Source organism: Labeo rohita, unplaced genomic scaffold, assembly GCF_022985175.1.
Source record: "Labeo rohita strain BAU-BD-2019 unplaced genomic scaffold, IGBB_LRoh.1.0 scaffold_63, whole genome shotgun sequence".
Classification (NCBI taxonomy): Eukaryota; Metazoa; Chordata; class Actinopteri; order Cypriniformes; family Cyprinidae; genus Labeo; species Labeo rohita.
In genome coordinates this window covers 655,920-672,697 of record NW_026129557.1, presented here as the reverse complement: position 1 = coordinate 672,697, position 16,778 = coordinate 655,920, and the positions used below count along the sequence as shown (strand labels likewise).

The 16,778-nt window shown below is 43.3% G+C and overlaps 1 protein-coding gene across 50 annotated transcripts in view; it reads right to left on the bottom strand.

Annotated features, from left to right (window-relative positions):
• The window catches only part of LOC127161376 (NACHT, LRR and PYD domains-containing protein 12), a 340,105-nt gene that overhangs the window by 91,714 nt on the left and 231,613 nt on the right, over positions 1 to 16,778 (bottom strand). For 26 of the 50 annotated variants that reach the window (XM_051104104.1, XM_051104090.1, XM_051104102.1 and 23 more), the window contains one exon: positions 16,599 to 16,772. The exons of 10 other annotated variants lie outside the window; for them this stretch is intronic. In XM_051104104.1, the coding sequence (XP_050960061.1) occupies positions 16,599 to 16,772 (174 nt within the window). Of the gene's footprint in view, positions 1 to 15,814; positions 15,986 to 16,598; positions 16,773 to 16,778 lie in introns of all 50 variants that reach the window. 14 more of the 50 variants (XM_051104135.1, XM_051104130.1, XM_051104131.1 and 11 more) reach the window with 5 other exon arrangements.

Here is a 16,778-nt window from a genome sequence, read left to right as displayed (position 1 = left end):
TAGTCGCTACAGACCATTTGCTGCTGCTGTATGGACAAAACTGTGTAATCACTGCTGTTTATATGCTTAATAATTTAATTTTGCATTGAATGCAGGACTGTTATATTTGCTAACTGAGGAATTAATAAGGCAGACTACAGTACATAATAATGCACCGAGATATGGTGTAACACTGTATTCAGTGTGTTCAACATATGGAATTTCAGAAGAAGCATGTTGCATACTCCACATTACAATGTTTCTCTCATCTGACACAACCATTTCAGGTTTTAAAGTCTCTACTAATAAGCTGACAAGTTAAATAAGGTGTGTTTGATTAGGAAAACTCACAAAATGTGTAAATTTGTGGGTATTCCAAGGGTTCCCTAAAGGTAGCTGAAGGAGCCTGTATAAACTCCAGTTTTCAGTGGAGGATAGAGCTGCAACAAATGATTATTTTGATAACCGATTAATTTAACAATTATTACAATGATTAATCAACCAATTGTCGACTGTTTCATTGACTAATCACCAGAGGTGGAAAGTAACTTTTTGCAAATACTTTCGTTACAGTACTTGATTTATATATATATTAAAAAAAAAACTACTTTCTTGAGTAGAATTAAATTGTGGAACTTTTACTTTTAAATGAGTAGAATAAAAATAAAGTATTCAACTTGCTACATTTATTTTTCACCGAAAGTACAAAGTACAAAGTACAAAAAAAAAAAAAAAAAATAAAAAAAAAGACAAATAAGGCACAGATGGAGAAACAGAGCGAGCTGGCATTTGACAGGCACTTTTCAAACTAGGTGGATTCCTGCACTTCAGGCAATAACAGACAGGTCTGACTCGAGTGCAAAACCAATCAAAACTTCCAGTTCAGCTGGGGGCGGGTCTTTCAAACCACGCTTTGCTTTGACAGTCAATCAGCATTGGTGTTTTGAATCAGCAATGTTAGCACTTCAATATTTTAGTATGAGCTATGCTCTGATTTGAAATTTTAATTTGTCAGCTTCTTAAATGGGTCATACCAAGGGCATAAATTTCATCTAACGGGGGGGGACAATAAACACAATTTCTCAAGAGCAGTTTTTAAAGGGGACACAAATAATACAGCCAAAATTGTACTTGTAAAGACAGATATGTGTACACAGCATGTGCAGGAGCATGGAGACCGTGTTTAAATATGAATTTGGTTCATATGTTCACCATGCGGTCATATTAGAATTACTGAATTATTTTGCGTCCTTCACATAGTGTTTTAGGCTTTGTCTGGGATGTCTCTTATTTAAATATTGAACCGCAGAAAGCCCACTGATCTGCCATTTAACATCATATTAAGCAAAAAATCTTTTCCTCCCATGTTTGAAGTGAATAAAAGAGCCTTCAATTTACTTACACACAACTACTTTGCTCTCTCCTAGACTGTGTGTGTACCGGTAAAGAGGAAAGCAGGCAGTGGACCAAACCACTGTAAGGCAAGGGAGGGGGACCCAAACATTTCTTAACTTTTTTTGTGTTTATATTATTTTACTACTTACAAAATTATTATAAGTATATGTCTATTATCTTATTTACTATACACAGAGTCGCTTGTAATAATATTTTTAAGGGGGGACAACCCTCAGATCGGGGGGGGCAAGCTTTTTGTGTAGCTAAAAATAGCTGGAAGTGGATGAGACCGGAGGCCAGACAGAAAAATTTACAAATGGCTGCACCCACTCCTACGGGAAAAATAAGGTAAGAATAAGATTAAAAAAAATAAGATACGTAGAGTGCGTAGTTTGCATGGGCACCAACTCCCAGTGGGGGCACCGTCCCATATTTACTATATTACTATTAAAACATACATACATGAATATATATATATATATATATATATATATATATATATATGAAGAGTTTAGATGCAAAAGTTCCATTTGAAATTTTCTTCTAAAATGAGCATTTTTTTAATCACACTCCTGTGTAGGTTCAGTAATTAGTAATTAATTTAATGCCAATGAATAGGTTCTTTTAATTGCCATTGAAGTGAAATAACTTAATATAAATATAATTTCAGATGGCACTTACTGCTGACCATGATATTACTGTGCTTGGTTGGCCAGCCAACGTGCCTGACCTGAACCCCATTAACCCTTTGAGCGGTACGGTCCCACATGTGGGATTCTATTTTCTGTGCCCCTGGGAGTACCATCCCACATATGGGATTTAGAACGTTCGGTGACGTCATGCAACTGCCAAATTCAAACTGTGTTTTCGCGCGTTGTCTGGCGCTGAGCCAGAGAGAGACGCGTGCTACACTTGTCATATAATCACAATTGTGCAGTGTTTTCAACGACTTAACATTTATTTTAGGTTTCAGGAATTTAAATACACATAAGTACTAGTAAAACAATACATTTAGAGTTTGTAAAATACACACGGATGTCTATGGAAGCAGCAATAACAATCCATTCAAGTATAATTTGCCGACGTGTTTGATTTATATCAGATACACATAATGTAAGTGATGATATAATTCACTCCATTCCTTTCCCACTTCACCAGCCACTTACTTGCATGTATTTCGGGAGAAACTGGTGAATTTACGTGCTGTAAATCCGGCTGACAGGACTCTCTGAACGGCAGCGCGAACAAACATGGCGGTGCCCATCTCACAATATAGATCACGATCCAGATCATTTATAAAGGTAAAAATACACTCAATTACACACATTCATGAATCGGAATATCAGATAGTTGAAGACATGGTAAGCAAAAGTGTGAATATTTTGAATAAAAAAGGAAAAACGAAATAAAAGCGATACGTCTGTCATACAGCGCTATAGTGGCTGCGGTGTCAATCATGACGCGTCGCCATGGAAACAATAAAGTGAACGTTCTAAAATAACGGTCGCCTAAAAAAACTCACTCTGGGGGGTCAGATAGAATATTTTAAACTCACCAGTGAAAGGGTTAATAAGGATATTTTCAAGAGAAAGATGAGAAACAGTCAGTCCAACAATATACAGACGTGCTGAAGGCTCAATAGTGCCTCAGCAGTGCCACAGGCTGATCAATTCCATGCCACAATTCACTGATGCTTTAATTTGTGCTACTATTCTAATATTTTGAGATACTGGATTTTTGACTTTCATGAGCTGTAAGCTCTAATCATCAAAAAAAAAAAAAAAAAAAAAAAAACTTTTGATACATTTTACTTTACATGTAATGAATCTGTGTATATATATATATATATATATATACACATATACATACATACATATTACAGTGAACGCAGTGGCCTAGGCAGTAGGTTAAGCACACGTGACACATTTCCACATCTGCGTCTTTACCTCTTGTTTGCAGCTGAATGCAAATGATCATAAGTGATGGACAACCATGTCCAGGAAAAGATATCAGCAGCCCAGCACAGAGAAAAGAAAAATAAAAAAAAAAGATGAAACTCTTTTTTATCAAGGCACAGGGTTCTTACACCTTTTTTTCACAGTAAAATTCAAGCACTTTTCAACCACATTCAAGCTGCATTTTCAAGGTTTGCATTTTCAAACTATGGTAAATTACAAGTTTACATGCATACTTGAGTTCTCCACTTTAAATCGGATGTTATTGTGCTATTAAAAACTACTTATCTGAATTGTATGTAACATTGCCTAATATAAATAGCCAACATACAGTATAAATTATAAAATTTTTCAAATTAAAGAATTCTGTATGATTTAGAAGCTTTTGTACTCATGGGGACCTTAATTTAGGGCTCCACCATGACACGAGTTCCCATGAGTCTGTGTGTATTCAGGTTTAAGTCCCCACCAGTATATATAAACCAAATCCACACACACACCCCCCTTTGTTAATCGTTTGGATTTTTGAAGCCACATTAGCGATTTTAGCATTGTTCTGAGAGAGGAAAAAAAACGTCAAATAGCCAGCAGGTGGCGCTTTTAGAACTGCACAAAACAGTCTCCCCGGTAACGACTGTACATAAAGTAGCACCGTGCTCATTAACGCTACATTATCAGATATTGTACTTAGGCAAGAAAAATTAAAATTTTATTGAAATGAAAATGCCTAGCATGAGCTCACTGAATCTCACTGTCTAAACCCCAAAATGAATTTCTTGTTTACATCGTATCTGCACTGTTGTTGACAGTAGTCAAGAGAGTGCAGAATGCATTCAGTAAGCGCATGATCGGAATACAAATTTTATCGTTTTGCAGATTTTTCCTCACCGAGGACTAATCTAAACACCTCTGAATGGCCACTGCATACATGTGCTAAATGTACGTGTGTGATTTATGATAGCCTAATGCTCAACCCTGGGGGAAAACGCGCAGAAAAAATGCACTGTGAGCAGACCTAAACGTATGCTGCAATTAACATTTTCATTCATTTATACATTTCACTTTAATCACAACAGTCAGTTTAGTTGAACTGAGCAGGGACATTTTTATTTACCTTTTATATGGCTTGAAAGCGCAGACTCTTCAATAAAAAAGCAGACTTTACAGGAGGCTACTCAAGTGTTTAGTTCGCGTTTTAACCATAATTATTTGTTAACGTATTTGTTGTTTTCAAGCCAACGCTGACTGAAGCGGCAACCTCCCGGCATGTTTTTACCTCCCGCTCTGTTCCATCAGAGGGCGTGTGTACAGACTGGCAGACAACACTACAGCCACACGTGCACACTCCAGCAGAGGCTTATTTTATGTAAAAAAATAACTATTCAGTAAGAAAGCAAATTATTATGAAACCAATGTAACTGGATTTTTAAGCACTTTATCCAAAATCCAAGAATTTTTCAAACCTTACATTGCATGAAAAATTACACTGCATTAAAATTCAAGTATTTTCAAGGAATTGAACCCTGAAGGCAGTCATTTTGACTGTTTTTAAATTTTGCAATGTTATAACTATGTACAAAAATTCCCCCACAAAACTATAATTCCTTGACTTTTCTTAAATGCGTGTATATTTCATACATATTTCAAAGGTCACTGGTTCGATTCTCGCACTAGCAGGGGAGTGTGTGGGGATTGTGAATAAACAGCGCTCTTTCCACCTTCAATACCATGACTGAAGTGCCCTTGAGCAAGGCACTGAACCCCCAATTGCTCTCCTTTATTGCCTATAGGTATAACATTTGAGAACTGAATAAGCCAAACACAAGTCTTCCTGATCTCACACACACACGTTTACTGTAGTTACAAACTAAATTTTACTGTTTGCATTTCTAGTACAACGCTTTCTTTAAAACAAGTATGCGAACCTCTTTGCCACATGCACTGTAATAATGCACATGAATTCAACTTTTTTGAGTTTTTCCCACGGTTAAAAATGCATGTCTCTGTTGGCCAGCAACTTTTGTTCTAGTTGTTTTTATATTCTATTGCTAAGCTCCCCGTTTGTAAAAAAAAAAAAAAAAAAAAAAAAGCCGGGTGGACACCTCCAATTCGACAACTGGAGAGGTCTAGTAGCTCTTACACAATTATAGGCTATATTATAGAAAGGACTGTATTTTTTAGGGTGATGACTTCATAAAATATGAAGACAGACATTCAAAGACAAGCTTTATTTTAAAACATCAACAAAAGCTTCTAATGCAAATATGACATGGCAATCAGTTCACGCTGCATGAAAAGACTAATTTCCAGGATAAATCGGACAATGGAAATTTCAGTGAAACTTAAGGTGTAAGACCCGTGTACGAAAATTTCCCAGGCAACGTGTGCCGAGTCCGTAGACGTCCATACACTGGAGATGCACTGAGATTTTCGTATACGGGATATTTCTGATTGCACACACTAGAGGTTTCAGAGGTTTCCAGTATAACGGCCATATTTGTATAACCACAGTTTTACAACAAAAACACTTGTTTTTAACTATAATAACCATGTGTTTATGTATCATGGTTAACTGTCATAAGGAGCGAGCACTGTTTTTTGGGGTGTTTATCAATTAAAAAAAAATGAATCGACCAGTCATTTTTAAATCTGTAGGCAAGTTTAAATGAATCCAAATTGAATTAATCTAAATGAGTCTTTTGATTAACAGAATCAAACAAATTGAGTGAGATTAATAAAAATCCACACATTCACTGGTAGTGTTGTATCTCGGGGTTTGCTATAGTTTGGTAATCGAGGTAATGAACACAGTAATACCACGCACAGACATTTCAGGCCTCGCATTTGGAGCTGAACCACCCGAGATTCGCAATTCTTTACGCCCGTGAATCGAATCTTTTTGGAATCGACTCTGAGCATAACTGTTCTTACCCCTCCCCCGCTGCCTCACTGCAGCAGTGTTTGCGCGCGCACTGACGGAGTCCGGTATTTTATGAGAGATGTACCTCAGATGAAGGTAAGTGCGAATATATAAAACCATTTTAAATAACATGTTTATAAGTACATAACATTAAAAGTTGTTCGATGTTGTAATATTTTTAAATTGTAATTCTAGCATGATGTTGTTAAGAGTCGTTTATTCCGGCTTCAGCTGCTCCGTTGCTGCACGCGCTGATTGTCTGAGAGATTTACCACAGACGAAGGTTAGTATGCATAATAACATCATGTTTATCAGACATAACGTCTCAGGTTACGTATGTAACCCTGGTTCCCCGAGGGAACGAGACGCCGCGTCGAAAAACGCTATGGGAACGCCTCCAGCGTGACCGCGCTCTGAACACGTGTGAAATCAGACCAATGGAAGAGCGAGACGTCACAGGCGGGTGACGTCACAGACCAGGAAGCATAAAAGCACGTGCGCCAGAATGAACGGCAGCTTCAGAGAGAAGCAGCGCTCGCAGGGACGCAAGAAGCTGGCCTCGAGACGCGGCGTCTCGTTCCCTCGGGGAACCAGGGTTACATACGTAACCTGAGACGTTCCCCTTCGGGAACTCGAGCCGCGTCGAAAAACGCTATGGGAACGAGATGCCCACGCCACCAGCTCCAAGTCCCTGCCTAGAGAGATCTAGGAAGGACCGAAGAACCAGGGGTCAAGAGGTCAAGACGGTAGAACCTGACAAACGTAAGGGGCGTGGACCAGCCCGCAGCGTTACAGATATCCTGCAGGGGGGTACCCGCAAGGAAGGATTTAGAGGCCGCCATGCTACGGGTGGAGTGAGCCTTCACCCCCAAGGGAGGAGGAAGGCCCGAAGACTCATAAGCCAGGAGGATAGCCTCGACTATCCACCGACTTATGGTCTGCTTAGAGGCAGGGAGACCACGTCTCTGAGGACCGAAACAAATGAACAACTGGTCCGACCTTCTCCAAGGAGCCACCCGGTGAACGTATGCATCCAGCGCTCGAACTGGACACATACAGTTCAGCTTCTGCTGGTCAGGCTCCCGAAAGGGAGGAGGGCAGAAGGCCTGAAGTACGACTGGCCGTGGTGCAGAGGAAGGGACCTTAGGGACATACCCAGTGCGAGGGTGAAGAAAAGCTTTAGAGAGGCCTGGAGCGAAGTCCAGGAAGGAAGGGGCCACAGAAAGGGCCTGCAGGTCTCCAACTCTTTTGAGGGAGGAAAGAGCCAAAAGGAAAGAAGTCTTAAAGGACAGATGACAGTCAGAAATCTCTTCAATGGGCTCGAAAAGGAGGAAGACAGAGAGCCTCAAGCACCACGGACAGGTCCCAGGAGGGAACACGAGGTCATACAGGAGGCCTCAGCCTCAGTGCACCGCGGAGGAAACGTGTAACCAGGGGATTCTTGCCCACGGAGAGACCACCGAGAGGGGCGTGGTAGGCCGCAATGGCCGCCACGTAGACCTTCAAGGTGGAGTGGGATAACCCTGCGGACAGCCGGTCCTGCAGAAACTCCAGCACTGAGCCAACTGGGCAGTTAACTGGGTTCTGCTGGCGGCGTCCACACCAAGAAGTGAAAAGTTTCCACTTCAAGGCATACAGTTTCCTCGTGGAGGGAGCTCTAGATTGGAGTAGGGTCTCAACAACCTCGGTTGAGAGACCGGAAGCTAAGAGGTGCGCCCCCTCAGAGGCCACACCCAAAGCTTCCACAGCTCCGGCCGGGGGTGAAGGAGGGAACCCCCTGCCTGTGAGAGGAGATCCCTCCTGACGGGAATCTCCCAGGGAGAGCCGTCGAGGAGGGAAATCAGGTCCGAGAACCATACTCGGCCCGGCCAGAACGGGGCTACTAGAAGAAGGGACACCCCATCCCGGCGCACTCTCTCTAGAACTCCCGGGAGCAGAGCGATCGGGGGGAAAAGCGTACAGACGCAGCCTCGGCCACGTCCGTACCATGGCATCCAGCCCCAGTGGAGCTGGATGAACTAGAGAGTACCAGAGGGGACATTGCGCATTGTCCCTCGTGGCAAACAGGTCCACCTGGGCTGGACCAAACACTCTCCAGATCTGCTTCACCACCTCGGGGTGAAGCATCCATTCCCCCGGGCCTCGGCCCCTGTCTCGACAGGATGTCTGCTCCCACATTGAGATACCCGGGTACAAAAACTGCTCTCAGCGAGAGGAGTTTGCCCTGGGACCACACAAGGATCTGGTGCGCCAGCTTGTACAAGGGGCGCGAACGCAGACCTCCTTGGTGGTTGATGTAAGAGACCACCGCCGTGTTGTCGGTGCGGACCAACACGTGACGATCTCTCGGGTCCGGGAGAAAGTGTTTCAGCCCTTGAAACACGGCCAGCATCTCCAGGCAAATTATGTGCCAGGTGAGTTGGTGACCGCTCCACAGACCGCGGGCAGGGTGGCCACTCATGACCGCTCCCCAACCGGCGAGGGACGCGTCCGTCGCTAGTGTTACACGGCGACAAGGAGCTCCCAGCACCGGGCCCTGAGACAAGAACCAGGGTTTCCTCCACATGTCTAAGGCACGTAGGCAACGCCGCGTGACCTTGATCATGCGAAGCGGGTTTCCCCTCGGGGAGAACCCCCTGGTCTTGAGCCACCACTGTAGGGGTCTCATGTACAGCAGGCCAAAAGGTATCACGTTGGACGCAGCTGCCATCAGACCCAGCAGTCGTTGAAACTGCTTGACAGTGAGTGACCAGCCTTCCTTCACTCTCATGACTGCGGCGAGGATCGACTCGATCCGAGCAGGAGACAACTGTGCCTGCATCGTGGTCGAATCCCACACCACGCCCAGATAAGTGGTTCTCTGTACTGGAGAAAGCACACTTTCCTTGGCGTTTAGTCTTAACCCCAGCTCTTTCATGTGTGCGAGAACGACATCTCGATGCCGAACCGCTACCATCTCCGACTGGGCCAGGATAAGCCAGTCGTCGATGTAATTGAGTATGCGGATGCCCTGGAGTCGCAGGGGAGCCAGAGCTGCATCCACACACTTCGTGAAAGTGCGGGGGGAGAGTGCTAGGCCGAAAGGAAGAACCCGATATTGGTAAGCTTCGCCCCTGAAAGCAAACCTCAGGAACTTTCTGTGTTGAGGAAGGATGGAGACGTGGAAATACGCGTCTTTTAGATCTATCGTGACAAACCAGTCCTCGGACCTGATTTGAGACACGACCTGTCTTACAGTCAGCATCCTGAACTTCAGCCGCAAGACTGAGCGGTTCAGGAGGCGAAGATCCAAAATAGGACGCAGGCCCCCATCCCTCTTGGGAACAATGAAGTACCGGCTGTAGAACCCGGACTCTCTGGACTGAGGAGGGACCACCTCGATGGCCTCCTTCCTCAGGAGAGTAGCTACTTCCTGTTCCATTACCAGACCCTGCTCGGGGCCCACCAAAGTGGGAAAGACCCCGTTGAACGGCGGAGGTGGAGCGCCGAACTGAATGCGATAGCCTCGCTCTACAGTGTGCAGGACCCAAGCAGACACACTGGGCAGTAGTTTCCACGCTGCCAAATGATCTACTAAGGGAACCAGCCTCTCGAGACTGGCCTCTGGTGTAACACGGGTCGCTAGACCGGTGTCCTGTAACGGTTGCCCGGCAGGAAGCACCTGATCTAGCGGACCCTGAGACCCCCGCAGGGGTGGCGAGCCCCCCAGCTCTGGAACGTCTTTGGCCGGAAAAGACTGAGGGGAAGGCTCGCCGGAGGCTGCTGCGCCCTGAATCACCGGCAGGGTGAGCAAGACAGCCTCCCGAGGGCACAGGGGGGAGCCGGACAACGAGTAATGCGGTGCACCCCGGAACTCCCCTGATGGGGCTACCCTCAGCGGCCCCGCACCATCAGGGCCGCTTGGCCGAGGACCTCCTAGACTGAAGCACGACCCGCAGATCGGGCTTCGTCCCAGGGGCCCCCGACCTAGAGCGTCTGCGCACCCGCCTTCGATGGGGAGGAGTGCGGGTGGCGACGCTCTGTTTTTGCGTTTCCCGGTGTGAGGAGCTGGTACGCGGACGAGGCTGCTCCAGCTCAGCAGCCTCGTGAGCTGGACGGCGGTGAGGGAGGAACCGCTGGAACGCCGCCGCTTGCTTACGTGCCTCCTGATACCTGTCGACGACAGCATTGACTGCGTCGCCGAACAGGCCAGAAGGCGAAAGCGGGGCGTCCAGGAGGAAGACCCTGTCCTTCTCCTTCATATCGGACAGGGTCAACCAGAGATGTCTCTCCGCAGCCACAAGGGAAGCCATAGACCGCCCGATGGCACGGGCGGTCTCCTTAGTGGCACGGAGAGACAAATCAGCGGTCCTCCGGAGCTCAGAGATATCACAATCCCTGATCTCCGCGCCTTCATCCAACTCCTTTAGCAGGTCAGCCTGGTACGCCTGTAACACCGACATGGTGTGCAGACACGCACCAGCCTGACCCGCAGCCGCGTACCCCTTGCCCACCAGCGCTGAGGTGACTCGCAGCGGCTTGGAGGGCAAGACCGGAGCCTTCAGAGACGATGCCGCAGCGGGGGACAGATAGCTGGCAAGCGTCTGTTCCACCCGGGGCATCGCTCTGTACCCCCGCTCATCCAACCCGCCCACATGACCGTAGTTATAAGAGGCGGGGATGAACAAGCGGGACGAGAAAGGGTTATTCCACGATCTCGACACCTCAGTGTGGAGATCGGGGAAAAAAGGGAAGGCTCCGGCGTGCTGAAGGTGGGCGAGACCGCAGAAACCTCTCGTCTAGTTTACTTCTCTGCGGTTCAACCAATGACTCGGGGGGCCAATCGATATTGAGCTTGGCCACCGCACGAGTCACCACCTCCAGCAACTCCTCATATTGGGGAAACACAGGTGCTTGTACATCTTCGATACTCTCCACATCAACCTCCTCAGAGGAAGATATGGGGAGTGTCGAGCCCGTCCCCCGGGGGGAAGAATCCGCAGCGCGGGCTTCCGCACCCAGAGGACAGGCTGGGGATCTAGCGGGTGAGGCAGGAGATAGGGGGTTACCCGTCTCCATACCCTCCGCTAGATCCAGCTGCGAACCCCACGAATGCAGCCGCCGCCCCGCCTCGGCGGAAGCGGGACCAGATCCGCGGGGAACGCTGCTGAAGGCTCCCAGCTGGAAGAGAGCCTTCCGGGAGCGGAGTGTGTGCAGACTCATCTGCACACAATGTGGGCAATCAGCCCCCTCGAGGGCTGTTGCCGCGTGCTCCGCTCCCAGACAAACCACGCATAGAGCGTGTGTATCCTTACCCGTAATAAAACGAGGGCAAGGAGGAACACACGCTCTAAAACGCGGCTCGTCTAAATGCTTGGTCTTACTAGCTTTTTTAGACATTTTGTGCAAAAAGAAAGTGGTGCAAACTAGCAACCAAAGGCACAAAAACAGAGACACACATAGAGCGCTGCTGAAAGACAGAAGCTGCCGTTCGTTCTGGCGCACGTGCTTTTATGCTTCCTGGTCTGTGACGTCACCCGCCTGTGACGTCTCGCTCTTCCATTGGTCTGATTTCACACGTGTTCAGAGCGCGGTCACGCTGGAGGCGTTCCCAAAGCGTTTTTCGACGCGGCTCGAGTTCCCGAAGGGGAACATGCTATATCATTTCTTTCGAACTGTATTTCTAGCCCGGTGCTGTTTGTTCCCGCTTCAGCTGCCTTCAGTCAGCGCGAGGTGACGACCGTCGAGTGTTTTCAGAGAGATTTATGTCAGAAGAAAGTAAGAAAGAGTTTACAGAAATGTTTTAAGTGGTCTATTTACCAAAACATAATATTACGTGTTTTAATGTATATTTTTGAGTGGGTTCATGCTGTAAAATTAGCTAATTTAATTTAATCTAGCTATCCTGGTAAATTGCTAATGTTAACTGGTACTTAGCAACTGCTACATACATTTAATTTATTTTTTCTTTTTTTAGCTATTAGCTATTTAATAGTTAGCTATTAGTAAAATGCATATGTGTATTAATTAATGTTCGTTTAGGGAGCATGCTTTAGTTGTTAACATATTCCCTGATGACAAATCTACAGACACATTCTCCTGAACTGCTTTCAGAGGCTCCAAACACTGCAGCTGACTTTGAATTCACCTGAGACAGCCTCTGAGCAGAAATGGTGCGTCTTAGCAACATAATTTGTTAATATATCATAATTTTCAAAGTACATCGTAAATTTCACTCTTCTTGTTCATGCCTATGTTCTAGTTTACGTGTAGAAATCTCCCACGTATTTTGTTTTATTATGATGTGATTTAATGATTATATAATGTATTTATATGTTTTAAGTCAGACAGTCAATGCTGCCATTCTTCTGGAAAACTGCTGTTCTTCATCAATCAGGTAATTTGCACACTGAAATATTTTTGGAATACCATTCATTTCCCCAGGTTATCTTATGTTTTATCCCGTTACTAAATCTGCAAGATAGCACTCTGACTAATTTTGATTTTTTTCATATTCTTAATGAAGTTTATTTTAACAAAGCTTAAGAGATACATTTTCAGATCATCCAACCAATTAGCATCAGAGTAAGTCTATATATTGCCACTTTTCTCACCTCCATTCCTAGAGGACAGCAAGCCAAATATTCTTATTCTTTACTCCTTCCTATGTACATCTTCAGTTCACTCAGTTTTGTTGTGGCTACGTCATATTAACTCATGGGGGAATGTTTTGCAGGAAGTAGACAGCATTTAAAAGGAGTTTATCATGAATAAATGTTACATAATGTAACATTGTAAAATAAAATAGGCCTACAAGAAAGCGGTTTTATCCATCCCAGTCTTGTAACTCCATAAACTGATTATACGAGAAATCGATGTTGTTTCCTCAACATAGGATCTCGAGGCCACAGCTTCATATTGCATGGCCACGATATAAGGATGTCATTACCTTAACAAAATAATCTCAAGGCCACAACAAAACTAAGTGAACCGAACATGTCCCCTCCTGGTCCCTGTAAATATGAGAACTTGTGAATTGCTGTACAATACAGCTAATAAAATAGCTGCCTGTTATGACTGCATTTTTATTATCATGTTATGTTTAATCATTCTAGCTTATGCTTAAGCAATTAAAACTATACAATGCATTTAGAAAAAATGTGTTTTTTATTTTATTTTTTTCACAGGATCCTCTGTTCCCAGACCCAACCATTCATCTGAAGGACTGTGAAAATTTGACAGAACCACCAGTCACAACAAAATAAACAGAAAGGACATGGCAGAGGAAGATAGGGGTATTGATATTTCACTGAACTTAGCCTGCTGTACTCACTGTTTCACACACGGTTGTGGTCATAAGTTTACATCACATTGCAGAATAAGCATAATGTTATTAAAAGAAATAAGTTATTATTATTATTATTATTATTTAGGACTTGATTAAAAAGAAAAGGAATAGTGTTTCATGTTTGTTTTGTGATGGTGTTTCATGAGTGCTTTATTTGTCCTGAGCAGTTCAACTGCCCGCTTTTCTTCAGAAAAATCCTCAAGATCCTGCACATTCTCAGGTGTTCCAGCATCTTTTGATGTGAACCCTTTTCAGCAGTGACTGTATGAATTCGGATCCATCTTTTCACACTGAGGACAACTGAGGGACTCATACATAACTATTACAAAAGGTAAACATGTTTACTGATGCTCAAGAAAGCAACACAATGCATTAAGAGATGCAGGGTGTAAGCTATTTGAATTGGATGATCAGGGTAAACTACGTATTTTGTCTGAAAAGTTAAAAAAAAAAAAAGTATTTTATTTAGCTTCTGTCATGAATCTGGTCGGTGACCTTCGGTCCGCTCACCACCAGATGCCGCTCTCGCTCTGTCACATCACACAGACTGTTGCATTGCACCCTGGACTACTACTCCTATCATCCATGGCGCTGATGGCATCAACACCTGTGGCCAATCAGGCACCCTATATAAGCCCCAGTCCTTCAGTTTTCCTCAGAGTGAAACAATGGATCTCAAAATCATAAATCATTGTTGGACAGGGGCCAAATATGCAGAAGCTGCTGGAAAACCAAAGAATTTGCGTGACTTGCGTGAATGTTTCTGAAGAACAGCAAGCAAAACACTGTAAGCATAAGAAGACTGTTGAACCGGCAGCCATCACGGGACTCATGAAAAACATAAAACATAAAAACAACTGTGGGTCATCCAGGTAATCACACAGTATTAAGAATCAAGTGTATGTAAAAGTTAGAAAATTTTTACAAATTATATATTTTCATTTTTATAAATTCAGTTTAATTTTTATAAATTCAGTATATGTAAGTATCTTTTATATCTGTAAAAACTGCATATTCAGGACAGTACTAAAAAAAAAAGCATGCAATGTTCATCATCCCTCTTTGGTTAAAATGATTGCATGTTCTGCTAGGGGTGTGTCAATTTATGAGCATAACAGTATCATCTGTAGCTTCTGAGATAGTTTACTGAGATATATGATCATCCATTCACGGAAATTTTACTGCTTGTACCCTGGATTTTGCGGGGGATTTACTTCTCGTGCACAGGACGACACGGGAATTTACACGGGAAAAGTCTGTTTCTGTCCATCCATGTCAAGGAATCAGAAATGCCAGTGCACATACACGGAAACTGCCTTATATAAAAACAATGAGGTAGTAATGACAAGTTAATTAATAATAAGCACATGGTTTCAATGAATAACACTGTTAAGGTTAGGGTACATAATGTGATAGAAAAAAAACTATTTATGTACATTACATTATTAAAAATGCCTGCAAAGGCCGCCAAATGCCTGATAATTGCTGTTGTTACACTTACAGGACGATCAAATACTTGTTTATTATTGACCAACTTTTAATTAAAATATCCACTTTTCTTTCCTTTTTGGCCACCTTTTTGTGCTAGAAATGCTACAGCCTATAATTTCTTCAACAAAATCATGTGGACATCACAACCCTTACAAAAAATAACCATGGTCTTTTGTGTGATATATGAATACTTGAGACAATAAAATCAATCAGCCAGCTGTATCATATACAGCTGATCAAAATCATATCCCTAACTGTCTAGAGATACAATTGAAAAATTAAATAATGCAATTAAATTACAATGTGTGTTTATTGTCTTCATGCTTCGTCAGTCAAAAGGTGTGTATCTGCATGTTATTTAGCTGTAGTGATATCAGATACATTAGTCCATATAAGGAATTTCCTGGAGCGTGATTAAGTTTAATACTTCTATGAGTCTATGTTCCATAATGCTCACATTGCCTCAGTTTTGGGTATTATTAATATTAATAATAATAATACTTAAATCTGGCCCTAAATAAATAAACGAGACCTGACTGGACTTTACTAGAGTACCAAACTGCAGATGTGTTTTTAACTGCTGCTTTCACACCACTGTCAGTTTTTGTTGCGTTTATTTTGTTAACACGTTTAACACATTGAGCAATTATTTTATGCAATTAATTATTTAATTACAAAAGTAGAATGTATATAGTCTCTCTCTCACACACACTATTATTAAAATATAAATCAATATGAATCACAAACCTCAGAATGTTGAGATGATTTGGACGCTTCAGTCCAGCAGAAAGTAGATTCACTCCTGAATCCTGCAGGTCATTGTCACTCAGATATAGCTCTCTCAGGTGTGAAAGGTTTGAACTCAGAGCTGATGCCAGAGCAGCACAACCTTCCTCTTTCACCAAACAGCCAGATAATCTACAACAACAGTAATAATGTTAGTGTGATTAATTTAAGAGATGCTTTAGATCTTATTTCTGGGAATTGGGAACAGCAGCATGAATGTGGGGTGTGTGATTACTGCAATACAAAACTAGTTTTAATCAATTAATCATGGCTAATTTTTATTCTTAGGTTTTTTTGATCAATTGACAGCATACACACAGACACACACACACACCTATATATATATATATATATATATATATATATATGAAGAGTTTAGATGCAAAACCCTCTAAAAGCCATCTCGGTCAAAAATGAGAATGATACTGAGTGAATGTTCTCTACATATTATACGTACATCAAATACTTTTACTTCAAACTCGCTGAATCCCAGCCTCAGCCCAATCAGAAGAACCAGTATTTACACAGAAAACTACACATAGGAGCCTGATAAAAATGCTTGTTTTAAAGAAGGACATCAGATGGAGTTGCCAAAAACTTTTGGATCCAACTGTAGAGAGCAGGTAGATTTGTAGTAGGCTAATGAAGGGAAAAAACAACAGTTGCCTAAAATGTTTCCCTCTTTAACTTGCTTGTCAGGGTGTCTGTAATTTTTAAAATCACAAAATTAATGGGAAGCACAAACCTCAGTATGTTGAGTTGACAGTTTGGACTCTTCAGTCCAGCAGCAAGTAGTTTCCCTCCTGAATCCTGCAGATGATTGTTACTCAGGTCCAGCTCTCTCAGGTGTGAAAGGTTTGAACTCAGAGCTGATGCCAGAGCAACACAACCTTCCTCTTTCACTAAACAGCCAGATAATCTACAA